At 43.7% G+C, this 14,389-nt stretch overlaps 1 protein-coding gene across 3 annotated transcripts in view; it reads right to left on the bottom strand.

Annotated features, from left to right (window-relative positions):
* The window catches only part of wwox (WW domain containing oxidoreductase), a 135,015-nt gene that overhangs the window by 69,059 nt on the left and 51,567 nt on the right, over window positions 1-14,389 (bottom strand). The window contains exon 9 of one of the 3 annotated variants that reach the window (XM_084363229.1): window positions 12,155-12,223. The exons of the other annotated variants lie outside the window; for them this stretch is intronic. Within the exon in view, the coding sequence (XP_084219355.1) occupies window positions 12,197-12,223 (27 nt within the window). The 3' untranslated portion in view covers window positions 12,155-12,196. Of the gene's footprint in view, window positions 1-12,154; window positions 12,224-14,389 lie in introns of those variants that run through there. 3 annotated transcript variants of the gene reach the window in all.

The raw sequence follows: 14,389 nt of genomic DNA, 5'->3' as shown, positions 1-14,389 counted from the left end.
ATAGTTACACATGGAGCTGGAGAAAGAAGTGAGAAGGAGGAGGAGGAGAGGAGAGGAGAGGGGTGGGAGCGAGGCAAGAGGAGGAGAAATTGGGGAGATGAGCGATGCTCCCTGTGTGCATGTCAGCTAATAGTCAAACATGAAGCACTAGGAGGGAGGGAAGAAAACAGGAGGAGAAAGAGAGGGAAGCGAGGAGAGGGGGTTGTTTAAATAGTCTGTGGCTGAAATCACAGGGGATGGACCACGCAAAAAAGCAAAAGTGAGGAGGAGAGAGAGAGGAAGAAGGAGGAAGGGAGAGAAAGATTGAGAGGGAGTAATCACTCCTCTTCCTCCTCCCATGCCATCACTCGCCCCTCCGAGCCGCATTCCAGATTGATTAAAAGCCCCTCTTGTAATTGTCAGATCTTGTAGGAACCATCTCTGTGTTTGAGTGTGTGTGCGTGAGAAGGGGGGGGGGGTCATCTTTGTAAGCAGCGTAGAAGAGAAACCCAATTTCAATCACGTCAACCAGTGTAGCAGCAGTCACTTCAATAGCCACCAGTCGCTACCACATCAATCAGAACTCCCACTCAAGCAAAGAAATATTGTTGTTGTGTTGTTGTTTTGTCTTCGCACACAGCGGCACAGGTAGCCCAGGCTCTATCTTTGCATCCTACTGAAAGGGAAAAAAAATCATACATGTGTGCATAAACACACACACATAGACACACACACAGACACACACACAGAGAGTCATTTCTCCAGTCATTAAAATGAGAAACGGCCGTTGGTGTGGAAGCTGTTGAAATACCATTAAGAAATGGAGACAAATGCAGTGGATCCCAGCCTGCTATGGCAACCTTACTACAGTAAATCAGACAGTGACGAATATTACCGAGACCGCGGCGCATGCATATGCACACGCACTCGCACACAACAAGAAGACGTGCACACGCTCATCTGCACACAAACTGCGCAAACAATCTGCGAGGCACCTTCCAAAAAAGCTCCTTTGGTGGATTAATGAGTAATTATCCTAATTAAATGTTTCCTGATCATCCGGTATGATACATGGATGATTATTATGTTCCGAGATGATTAAATGATAGTATAACAGAGCAGTCTGATATCATTTCAAAGAATTAATGAGCGTTTGTACAGAGGAGCCGAGTGGAAATAAGGCACAAATTAAAGATTGAATTAACTCTGATTTAATCAATTCGGGACTAATTGTAGAGCTGCAGTGATAGAAAACTTTGTGCCATTTAATCGCAGGTGGAGATGTGTGCACTGTTGAGTTCATTTTTAAATGCAGAATATTTACAGAAGTCTCAAAGATGGAAAAATGCATCCAGGGCAAACACATTCAGACTTTCTGCAGGGCAAAATCTCCACATCACATACAGTGCACTGTAACAGATAGCGACTGCAAGGCGGAAAAACTGTTTGTACCGTTAGATACACAGGACGCACTTATATGCTTATTATTTCAGTTCATTGGGTAGGCTGTCTTATAGGGCCGCAACTAACCATATTTTTCGTTATCGATTATTCTGCCGATTCAAGTCCATTTTATTTATGTAGCCCAAAATCACAAATCACATTGCCTCAGTGGGATTTACAATCTGCACTGTCACACCCACTGTCCTTTGACCCTTGATTCCAGTGAGGAAAAGGGACAAAATGACAGAAACCTCAGGAAGATTATGCAGTTCTTTTCATGATTATTATATTTATTGCTTTGTTTATTAAATGCAAAAGAAATAAAAATAAAACATTTAAAAATTAAGAAGTGAAAAACAAGTGACGTCTTCAAATTGTTTCTTTTGTCCAACCAACAGTCAAGAACCCCAAATATTCCTCATTTATGGATATTAATGACAAAGAAAAGCAGCAAATCCTCACATTTAAGAAGCAGGAACCTGAAAATCTTTGACATTTTTACTTGTAAAATGACTCAAATGAGTGTAATTAACAAAATATTGGGCAAATCATTTTCCTTGGATCAACTTATAAACTAAGACTGATCATTGTAGCTCTGCCGTCTAATCAGGAAGCTTTTCTGAGGCCAGAAATGCCTCGATGTACCGCGACAACAACTTTTCTTATGATCCTTTGAGGACATATCAGTTCTTATGACCAGTTGATTGTGTTACTTAGCCTAATGTAAACCAATAAATGGGGCTAACCTTGTAAGCAGGGTCGATGCTTATTTAAAAGCTCATTGATTAACAGTTGTGATTATTGATCATGCCATGTGGCCCCAGACAGGATTGACGGGTCTGATAGGTCAGGGTCCGGATTCACAGAAACAGACTGACAGACGGACGGGACAGGACAGGACGGGGACAGAGACGAGAGAAGGGTGGGCAGGCAGAGAATCTGATACACACTCACACTCGCACACACTCAGATACAGTCCCTCTTCTCAATCATGTACTAACTTGAAGAGATTACTTGGAGTATCAACTTATTATCTGAACAGTACTTGAACCTCTTCAATATTTTTGCCCTAACCCCTATCTCCCGCTCCGCCGCCTGATTCACTTCTCCATACAGTTCACGGTGCAGAGCAGAGTAGCTGCATGTGAAGGAGATAGTAAGCAGTAATATTCAATTATTGTATGCACGGCGTCCCCGTCCCGCCCTAAATTGATTTCTTACAGAACGGGAGGCATCGCTCAGCACTGACACACAGCCATGTTTCCCCCATCTACCACATCCCACGCAAATTACTCCTCCATCTGCTCTCCCTCACCGCATCGCGCCTTTACCCCTCTCCTCCCTTCTTTCCTCTCCTCTCCTCTCCTCTCCCCGTCAGACAACACAGCTATCTGCGGTTGGCATAGGGCCCCAGCTCCCATACAGTGCGTTTAATCTGTCTTTAATCTCTTTGCATTGTAATGGGAAATGGTTTTTGTGTTTTACTATTTGATTGGGGCTGTGAGCCCGCCCCTCACCACCGTGGGACTCGGGGTGTTTAGGAGTGGGAGGTGTTTTCAATTTTGCCCCAGCTCAAATTGTCTTTTATCAAAGAATTCATATCAGTAATATGATTCTACATATTAACCAGGCTGTTTGTGAGTGGCCTAATAGGAAAACAGCACGGAGGGGAGAGGAGGAGATAGAGCCGGAGAGGAAAATGAAAACTGGCTTCCACTCACAGAATCTTTCAAAAAAATTACGCTGAATTAAACGGCTGCTGAGAGACATTTTTCACTGTGAAAATGTTGAATGTGGCTCAGAGCAGTGCCTCTTTTCACCAGAAAAGTTTTCTCCCGTCAGGTTACACCATCATCATAAAGACCTTTACAATTGTACCTTTAATAAAGCCACACAGAGAGGGAATCGGTCTAATCAATACTTCATATAGTGGGGATTATTGTTTGTTCAGACTCAACATGGATTCAAAACATCCAGGCTCGATACTTCATGTAAAGCTACAATTGATTTGTTCATAAAAGCAGTGAAATCTTTGATGCTGGTGTCGGATTTATGAATTTCTTTCAGCGACGTCACTTTTTTTTTCATACGCACACTGTCACTTTTACAAAGAACAGGCCTGGGCTGCATTTTACAGCCTCTGATGGTTAAAATCAACAAAAATCCAAACATGCGTAAACACACATATAGGTATGCACACACACACACAGAGCCTCCTCTCTCCTATTCTAATTAAAGGGACCTCTCTGCCCTGGGTGTGTGTGTGATATTGACACTTAGCTCCGTACAATAAACTTTATTGGCAAGCCCTGCTTGATTACAGCACTAAACTAGAATAACAAGGAATATGGGAGGAGGGGACGTGGATTATATACTAAACAGACATTAGTGGGCTCTATTCAAATATCTGGTGCATTTTAATAGCGAGCCCTGAAAGGCCTCTGGTTCTGTGGGAAGACTCTGTGTGGGCACCAGTGGTGAGATGAAGCTGAAATATACTGAGCACAAATAAAAAATGACATGGGGTGAAATACAGCAAAGGTAGAAAAATAGAAAGAGAGGAGAAAAGAGATATATATCGAAGGATGGAGGAAGGGAAAGAGGGATGGATTTCCCGTCATTAATGATCTATGGAAAATCCTCTGTCTATTTTCAGATATACTGTTAATGGCTGCTCGCTGCCATTAAAATCGTTGCCGTCCTGAACTCAGCTATTCACGTATTGGCTGCTGCTTCATCTAATATTCATCTACTGGAGGTCAATGGCAGCGGTGGCATGCTTAATTTGTATACACAAATTAAGGGTGGAGAATAAGACTTTCAAATGAGCGGAGAGTTGAGGAGGGACAAATATAGAAGTTATAGATCTGTAACACCTCAACACACATTTGAGGTGACTTTTGTTGCCGTTTTTTACAAAACGTTCAACAAAATAATAAGTTTGTCTTTGAGTGTACTATCCTAACACATTTATAAAAGTCTCAGAGATGCGAGTTGTGTGATTGTATGAAGCAAAAATACGAATAAAGATGCAAAGAGGAAGAAAGAAAGAAAGAAAGAAAGAAAGAAAGAAAGAAAGAAAGAGAGAGTGCCTCTCATCAGCACCCTAACAACCCTGCTGAAAGGGGAAGCCTTTAAAAAGAGAACAGACTGCAATTATTGCTTCAACAATGGTGCCTCAAACAATACCTGGAGGCAAAGACTTTGCCTCATCCTGGACATCAAATTACCAAGTGACCAGGTGCTAAATCAATTAGGCTGAAATGGCAGGTGAGGCAGAGGGTGTGTGTTGCTCATTCACAAGCATTAACCTGATCTTACTCTCCTTACACTCCTGTGTTAAAACATAACAAGGAATCAGGAGGATTTCATCAAAAGATCCACTGAGCCTCGGTGAGTGTTGCGCTGTGCATCTACCCAACTGACCCGAGGCCTCCTGCAGAGGTCACCAAGTTTTAAAAGTCTCCCACCGTTATCAAAAAGTTTAACACAATGAAAAATGATTAGAAAATATGTGGGTGGAAAAAGTGCCTGTTTAAATAAATGCAAAATCCTTTATTCCATACATTCAGAGAAGCCTGAGATAACAGAGTTGTGACTCAAGAGCAAATGAACCGCAGCTGTCTGTCCCGCCGCTCCGACACTCACTGATGGGCTCCCTCTGCTCAGTCAGTTGAACTACAATGACCCCTACTGGTCTGAAAGGGTACTGGGTGAGCTGGTGCGCTCCTCAGACAAAGAGCTTGCACTTCATTGTGAACTTGTGGCTTTGGAGCAGCTCTGGATCCTCAACATAAAAAACACAATCAGGAGAAGAAATGACAGAAAAGTTTTCTCTCTTTTCCTTCTTGTGATATAAACTGTATTTTTTTCTGTCATGTTAAAACTCTCAGTCTAGTTTTATTTATTTTTTAAGTTTCTTTATTCATCTTCTTTGATTCACTTCCATCTTCAAATTCTTCTCCTCCCCCTCTTCACATCCTCCTCTTTTTTCCTCTCTCTCTCTCTAGAGGCCTTGGCACCCTTGGCAGGGCCTCTCCCGCTGGGTGTGTTGGCAGAGCTCCGTCTCCGATTCACCCACAGCGTGCCCTCTGGCTTTAACAGGCTGGCACAAGGACACGGAGCAGAGTTGAGAGAGGAGGGCAGGAAGCATGGAGCTACAGACTGATAGCGCCATATATTACTGAAGGGAAAGTTCGCACAGAATAGGCGAGCGGTGCGAGTTAAGTTATTTGAGGAGCAGGACGACGGTTTTAGGCCCGTGGTTTTTGTGAGCGAGGCAGAAAACGCGAGATTGGAGCGGCAGGAACTACTCCGTCTGGAGGAGAACATTAGAGTGAGACACACACACGCGGCCTCACCTTGAAGAACCACTGACCCCACACACCTTTATTGCATCTCCAATTAGAGGAGAGGGAGGGAGGACGGGAGGGATACAGAGAGGGAGAGACGGAAAGAGAGGAAGAAAGAGGGGGAGAGATGTATTTCATAAATGTAGTTCCATAAAGAGCACTGACCCAAATGGCATTCAGTAATTCTTCCCTGTGCCAGAGGAGGTGGGATAATCAGAAACTTCATCAAGCTCACTCCTTCCTTCTTTCCTTCCTTGCGTCTGCAACACCTCCTACCGTCCCACCCTCGGCTTGAACCTCTTAAACAAAAATCGCGTGTAATAACCGCATAACGTATACAGTGCATCCGGTACACGCATCAAAGAACATCCCTCTATCCCCTCTTCATCGCTTCATTTTAATTAAACAAGTTTCCTGCACTCAGAGTCTCACCATCCCTCATCTCTTTGATCTGTTCCCATCCGACTCACAGTAAGAGAAACAGCCCGTCTCCATCTTTGAGAAAGTTGTAAGTTTTTGATTCGGGAGACTTCCAAGCAGCAGCGGCGCAGCATCGATTTAACGTACACAAAAAAAGGCATCAGGAAAAAAAAAAAATGAGCGAAAACAGTTCCTTTGTCAAACACTACACTATAACTACAACCCCTTATGGTCCATGTGGGTCTACTGATAAAAGCAGAACAAATCCCTTTTTGAAACTGTTCAATAAATTCAAATCTGTCTTCATGACAAAGTCGGCAATACATATCAAATCTGTCACCGCTGTGTTGAGATGGATGTGGGAGGGCAGGAATCTGAAAGAAAATAATACAATTAAAGTGTGTCTCAAGCACCAAGTCTCCATTGATCCACTCGCTCTCTTTTCCAATACGCTATGGACTTAACATGGACTTATTCTTTCTTAAGCACAACTGGGACTGCTCCCTCCCCCCCGGGGCGCAGCACTCGCACAATACTTCAAAAGAACATTTTGTTTATATGTTCAATACCAGAAACATCAATAAAATTATCCAATCATTAATTTCCCATTCAATACAGATTTAATGCAGAGCCACGGAGTAGCCAGCTCATATCCAATGAGGACATCTATCCCCAATCGCTCAGCTCACACACACAACCGCACATATCAATGGGACTGTCCCTAAAACAGCAATTCCTCACATAGACTGACTCAATACTGTAGAGACGGGCAAAGGAGGAAAAGAGCAAATAAGGAGGATGGGAGTGGTAGGAGACAGGGATGTATTATTTCTTAAGAACCACTGTCAAGGTGAGAGTCTTGACATTGGGTGGTCAGGCAGAGCCGACAGAGAGACAATTTCTCCTTCTGGTGAGCTGTGTATTAATGTGGAAAGTCTGGTTTGGTCGTACAGGAGTGTGGAGGAAGCGTGTACAGTAGATTATTTAAGTTAAAGTAGAAGAACTGCAAGATAAAAAGACAACATTAGAAGTCAAAGTCTTGCAACTGACCCTGCCAGTGTTATAATATTACATATCATATTATTGGAGGGTTATTGCTGATGGACTAACATGTAAACATTTTTATTTTTTTAAACATTTTTATTTTGATTGCAAATTAAGATGAGGCTAACTTGAAAGGGGAAGTGCGACAATTTTATACAAGAAAGAAAAAAAGCTGGGCGTGTATTGGTATGGAAAAAAAGTATCGTTCAGGAACCATTATCGATGTCAAGGTATCGGTATCAACATTTTTTTAATGGTACCCAGCCCGACTGCCAGGTTGTTTGTATCTGCGGTTCTGCTTCATTGATTTTAATACATTGTGAGTGGAACAGTCTGTAAGTGTAATACTCAATACATATCTGAACAGATGAAAGTAGTAGAGAAAGAAGTACAATATTTCCCTCTAGTATAAAGTGGCATAAAATAGAAATACTTGAGTAAAATACCTCAAAATTTTACTTCAGCTGGTAATAAACAAGTTTTTTTACCATAACAAATATCATTTTCAAGTAAATGCACGATATAGTGACTATAGAAGACAGCCTGGTAGACCAGCGCTATATTTCTTTGTTTTTACGTCTCAGTTATAGATTAAATGAATGAATAAACTGATGTTTTGTGCTGTGTTGTTGGTAATTGAGACTTTGTCAATGCAACAGCAACTACCACACAACCACCTCGAGACACCATGGGGTGTGGAAGTTGTTTCCACTTCTACGCAGAGTACATGAGTAAATGTACTGACGTTCCAGGCAGTAAGGGACAAGTTTATGTTCCCAGATGAACATGGAGGGAACGGAGGGGCTGGGAAAGATGAAAACTCTTCAAAGTTTCACTCTGACTCCTGTAAGGAGCTCTTATGCGCTCAAATCAACGAGCTCGTTCGTGGTAAATTTCAAGATCAATGGCAGGTTCAACAGTTCCATGCTCGATGATAAAATCTATAGCTCTCTGTTGCATGTGATTAGGAAATGCGTGCAAATGCTATCAGTATCGAATATCATACAGGTAGTGAACCCGGCTGAACCCGCTCCAACGCGGTAACATATCAGATGGAGCTGTGAGTCGCGCGTGTGTGTTTAACATGTTGAAGCAGGCGAGATGACACGAGAGCCAGGGTTCACAGGTCAAGTAGAGTCAAACCAGGTAGGCGATTGGCTGATCAGGTCTGAGTGTAATGACTAATCAATGGTTGAATGCATTAGTCTAATCTAATGGGCCAGGTGGGAGAGGACAACGCTAGATGCATGGAACACATGATTGAGCACAACATGCAACAGCATTGCAATCAATAACACATAGAGTGGTGTAACCTCAGGGGGGGTCCCCACTACTGCAACGAGCTGCTCCACATGCATTTAGGAGGCGCTCCGTGTGCTTGTGTGTGTAAATATGTATGGTTGGTTGGTTAGGGGAGGACAGAAAAGGAACCAAGCTGTTTTAGTCTGATTGATTGGATTATGAAATGAAATGAGGGAAATCAAAGCCTTTTGTTTCACCTCAGTGAGTCGCTACTGCGTGTTTTTGCCCTCCTAACAGAGATGTACTAACAGAAAGAGTAAAAGTGGTTGAGGCGAATGTAAAAAGGAAAAATGTCGCTGAAAATGAAAATGCAAAATACAGGAAATGAATCACCTGTTTATACAATCAGGGGGGAAGGAGAGGTGAGACTTTCTTCATATTTCGATTTGTCCCAGGAGAACAGAAACCTTCTCTGTTTGTGTGATCTGACCTTCCAGCATCGCTCAGTGACGAGCATTATACGAACCTGTTTGTGGGTTAAAAGCATTGCTGAGCTCCCAGGTACTAATCTGTACATTACTGAGGTCATTCACATCTCTAACCCCTATCAGACGAATGTGTTTTAATGCAGAGTATGTAATGGAGAACGACAATATGACAGAAGAAACGAAACAAAGCCGGCAGAATCAGAGAAGTTCAGAGATTTTTTTCCTTAAGTTGGTGGAGATTTGACAATGACTATTAAAAGGTGGGAAAGCATTGATCAACTAACCATGAAGAGAGAGACAGAGAGAGAGAGAGAGAGAGAGAGAGAGAGAGAGAGAGATGACAAGTTAGGGACAAGAGCCAGTCAGAGCAGAGGACAGGCCTGGGTCAATACCTGCAGCACATGCTGCTGACACTGCAGCACTCTACACACACACACACACACACACGCACACACACACACACTTTCACATGTACACAAAAGATAGAGAGACATCAGACCAATCAGTCAGCCGATGTCAATATTCCAAGAGGAAGACAGAAAAGAGGAGAAAGAAAGTGTGTTTGTGTTTGTGGATAAGAGACAGACATCCTCCACAATTAAGGAACTTTTAACAGACTGAATTAAGTCGTCCAGATGGTGGTCATCGTTTCTTCTCTTCTCTCTGCCTAAAGGAAAAAATAACCAACTAAAATAAGCTAATATTTCACCTTCTGACATGTCTTGTACTGTCATTTTCAGCCAGGAGAACCAGGAAGACTCCAGTAAAAGCATAAAAGAGCACAGCGCTTAAAGGGTCAGTTCACCCAAATTGCACAAATGGAACATTTTCTCAATAACCTTTGCTATTTTCTAGCAGTGGACTCTTGGTTTAATTATCCATGGTAACAGGGACAGCGCTTCTGACAAAAACAGGTTGCCATTAAATACTTCAAATGTGACTTCACATCCACATAAACTGAATCAGCAACAACTTCTTTTTTTAAAGTAAAAAGTGGCAAAACTCAGTGTCTTAAATGTGAATATGAAGTGGTTGTTCTGCTCTTTATGATAGTAAACTGAGAAAACGAGCTCTCTAACAACATCACCTCTGTCTATGAGAACATGTGATGGACATTTTTGACTCTCTACTTTTACATATTTACACTTTTTATTCTATAGACCAGTGATTCTCAACCTCTTTCACGTCAAGGACCCCTAATCTGACACAGATTAGGCCACGGACCCCCATCTGATAAGAGAAAGTGTACTGCATGGCCCCAACAGTTATACATTCTGTCATTGTGATACTTGTGATGTGAAAATAAATATTCCCCCTTTTGGCTGGGGACCACCTAGAACCCTCTTAGGCACCCCTACTATAGACCAAACAATTAATCCATTAATGAAGTACATAATCAGAAGAAAAACGGAAATAATAATTAGTTGCAGTCCCAATCTTATCGCCTCAGTATGTGTGTACAGTATATGCGCACTAAAATGGAAAATCTGATGACTTTTCTTTTATTATCTGTCATGCTGCGGCCCTGAAATTCATCTCATCTTTGTTTACGTTGTCTGAACTACATATTTTCAGTTATCTGTCTATGAGCATGTAAGTGTCTATGCATGTGTGAGAGAGAAGAGAGGTCCGTGATAGGGGCCTCTCCATCTTTGAAATGAATTAGTGTGCGGTGCCTTATTGAGTGAGGTCCAGTGTTTAAGTGAAACTGATGAGAGATGTGTGAGCAGCGAGGACTGGGCTATAAGTATGTGGCTGGGGTCACAGGTTAATCCCTATTGATTTACTCCACCGTCTGCATATACAGCCACGCAGGAAGACGAGGAGGGAGAGGCCCGCTTTGGAAGCTATCACAGAGCACAAACGCAGGATAAAAATCGCCGCTCACACACGTACACGCACAGTCTCGGTTACCTGACACTGAGTGGGGTAAGGACGAGAAAATTAAGTATCATTTAATCTAAACAGGTAGTTAAACAGCCTCTACTTAGAAAGATTGCAGAGCATGACCTCCTGAAAGATCAATGAGAGATATGAGCATTGGCTTCGTTTGCACGTAATCGTACGATCAGGAGCGAGAAACACAAAGAGGTGCGTGTTTCAAAATGGGTTAAAGATTGGAAACACACACGAACATGCAGCCATATCTTGGATTTAAATGCTACAACCATATTGTGAGATCACCCCGAACAGACCAGACTACAGTGTGTTTGATGAGAAACCCAAATAATAACCAGACCAAGCTGTATTTATAAACAAGCTCACCCCAGAGGAGGAAAGGTGAAATATTACATTAATATGAACAACTATTAATAATAACCCCCTCCCTCCCCCCTTTCCTTTCTCTCCCCACCTCGCACCCCATCACTCCTTCTCTCTCCATCTCTATCTCCCTCCCTCTCTTTCCCTCTCTCTCTCCCTCTGCCTCTAATCCTATCATGCGGGCAATAAGTGTATGCACCATGAGCACATTTAATTTCTGCGGTTGGTTTTCAGCGAGCCCAGAGGTGAGCCTTAATAAGGATCAATGGCACTTTATCTGGGACAGCACCCACTTCACAGCATGCAAATTACACAGCAACCCTTAAAAAAAGAAATGGATTTAATTAAAAAATGTAGAACCACGGGCTCTGGAAATTCAATTAAAGGATTTATGCAAAGGTTGGCTAGCTTTTTGTGTTGCAGTTCCTGCTTATATAATGAGCTTTTCATATTAAAAATCAATAGGTAATCTGGGCTAGGGGATCGGCTGCTTATGTACATTTTTGAAATCAATTTGAAAAATAGTCCATCAGCTCCATGTCACAACAAAGAGGGGAGGGAGCGGTGTGTGTGTGTGTGTGTGTGTGTGTGTGTGTTTTTGTGGGTCGAGTTGGAGGGGGGGGTCAGTGAAGGAAAGCCGTAGGAGTGGATAGGTGAGGAAGGGGTGATAGGTTACATCTTTCTCCTCACTGAGGGTCACAGGAGAAAAGCTGTGAAGCTCTAAAGGTAAGAGAGATGGAGAGTGAAGGAGGCGAAGTGGAAGAGTCGAGGGTAAGTGAGTAAAGGATGTCTCTCTGGCCAGGTCAGTTTCTGGCTCTTTGGCCTGTTCTGATCCCTTCTATTAGAGAGAGAGAGTCCCTTGGCAACGAGGGTCTAGCTGGCTCTGACCTGTGGCTCTGGGGTAATTTAGCCCGGCCCCAACTCAGTTTCAGCCCAGACTCAGACAACCCAGGCTGGGGAGACGTCCTAATGGCCTCCCTGAGGTGTCTGGAGCTGGAAGGAGCAGAGAGGATGTGGTGGAAGCTTTAAGTAACGTTTCTTTGAAAAACAAGACAGTCAGAGAAAGACATCTTATAACAGAGGCGAAACTGATTTGCAGCGTTCATAAATGTATTTAAAAAAATTGTCGATTGTTAAAAAAAAAAGATCTTCTTCAACTTCTCCTGCCTTCCACGCGGATATTGTTCGTGCCTCCTTCACACTCATGTTGTATAACTGTACGCAGGCAGGAGGGGTGAATGACTGACTGCATACAGTAGCAGACTGTCAGCATTTGATTGGTTCTTTATTGATCCAGACACGCTCTCCATCACATCAACTCATCCACAATAAACCATTTACACAGTTTCCCTGTGCAATGGACCACATAACCAGGCCCCAGGCCATCTCTGTTCACCCACTGTGTGTGTGTGTGTGCGCGTGTATGTCTGTGCGTATGTATGTGCTAGTGTGTGTGTGTGTGTGTGTGTGTGTGTGTGTGTGTGTGTGTGTGTGTGTGTGTGTGTCTGAGCAGCGTGTGTTTTCTTTAATGAAATGGTATCTCCGTGGACAATAATCCCAGTAACAGGATTGGGCAGGAACACACATGTCAATACAGCCAAATGGGATTGTATGCTTTTATCCATCCCTACACCAACACATCTTCCTCTCCCTCTATGTCTCTCTCTCTCTCTCCCCCTCTCTGTTTCTCTCTCCCTCTCTCTCTCCCTCTCTCTCTCTCTCTCTCTCTCTCTCTCTCTCCCTCTCTCTCTCTCTCTCTCTTGCACATAGTGCAGCAGCACAGCAGGGAGTGTCTGACAGGAATCTCACATTCATCTAGCTCGTCCAAAATGATCTAAAACCCTTTCTCTAAAGGAAATCCGTTCATCATCACAGAGGTCCTCTCTGCGTCTGTTAACCTCGTAGCAGTTGGCATAATGTGTAATATTCTGTCTACACCACTGAGGTGAAAATCTACACAGTGTCTCCAGTCAGACTGGAGCTGACCCCCTCCTGTGTAGCTCCTAATCATCCAAGAGGACTCTATTACAAGGGCCTGGCAGCTCATCTAACCCCACTGAGGAGAAGGGGGGCTGGTGGGTAGATTGGGACCTCTGCTCCTCTTTCTTTCCACATGGTTGAGCACCACACACAACAGCAGAGCGCACACACACACACACACACAGAGACAGACAGGTTGCCTGGGTGTGCAGCAGAGCCACTGCGACTGTGTGCTACACCAGATAGCAGATAGAGCACCTGACCTCACGTCTGTCTGCAGGAGAGAAACTGATAAAGAACACTGAAGTAAAAGTGGCTGCCACGCTCACAGACAGCGCCAACCGTCCGACCTCACTGCACGTCTGTTTTATGGGAATGCTGATGTCTCCGTCGCAGGACCTGTCTCTGGGGTTAACCCCCGAGGTGCAGAGCTCCTGGTCACAGTAGGCAAAGGCTCAGCAGAGGAGGCACCGGCGGTCCCAATACTCCTGACTGAACAACCGTTTCTCTAATACAGCCCTGACTGCTGGTGCCTGGTCAAAAGTTCAGCCTGTGCATATGTAAAAAGGTGGCCTGGTGCCCGAGGCAGGATCCTGGGTAAAATAATCACGCTAAAACGCTAAGAAGCATGGGGACCAGGCGAGAGCGCTGATGAAACCGGCCCCTGGGGGAAGTGAGGTGTCTGATTGGACCGGCAGAGCCTCTTAGGCCTGCTCCCCACAACACCTCCCTCCCCTCTTTCTATCCATTACAGTGGATGATGAGGTAGTGGAGCCACTGCCCACACTGATCTCCATTCAGCTCAGCACTGTCTGCGCCTATAGTTAAGGTATAGATTAGATGAGTATAGGCTGAGCACAGCTGCTTGGAGCCTGAGGGTACGCCGATCTTGAGGGAGCAATCAGTCAGTCAACAAAATGTCACAGGGTCGGCGTTACAGCGCGACAGGACGGTGACAACTTCACAAAGGTTACAGCCCAACTAATAACTGCGACAGTCACTGAAATTCATTCTGCGCTGTTTGAATGTTTGGATTCAAAGTCTACTGTCTAATAAGCATACACTGTCAAAGGCCTGGAATCTTATCCTGAAGTACTATCCTACATCAAATAAATCAACTGAAATCGCCGTCAATCAAATTTTGAGCATTAAACAGAACTGTGATAACCACTGTCGCTC

This window comes from Pagrus pagrus (genome assembly GCF_965226575.1).
Source record: "Pagrus pagrus genome assembly, chromosome: 10".
NCBI classification, from domain to species: Eukaryota; Metazoa; Chordata; class Actinopteri; order Spariformes; family Sparidae; genus Pagrus; species Pagrus pagrus.
Note: the sequence above shows the minus strand (reverse complement) of the source record. Positions and strands in the feature narration are given on the sequence as shown.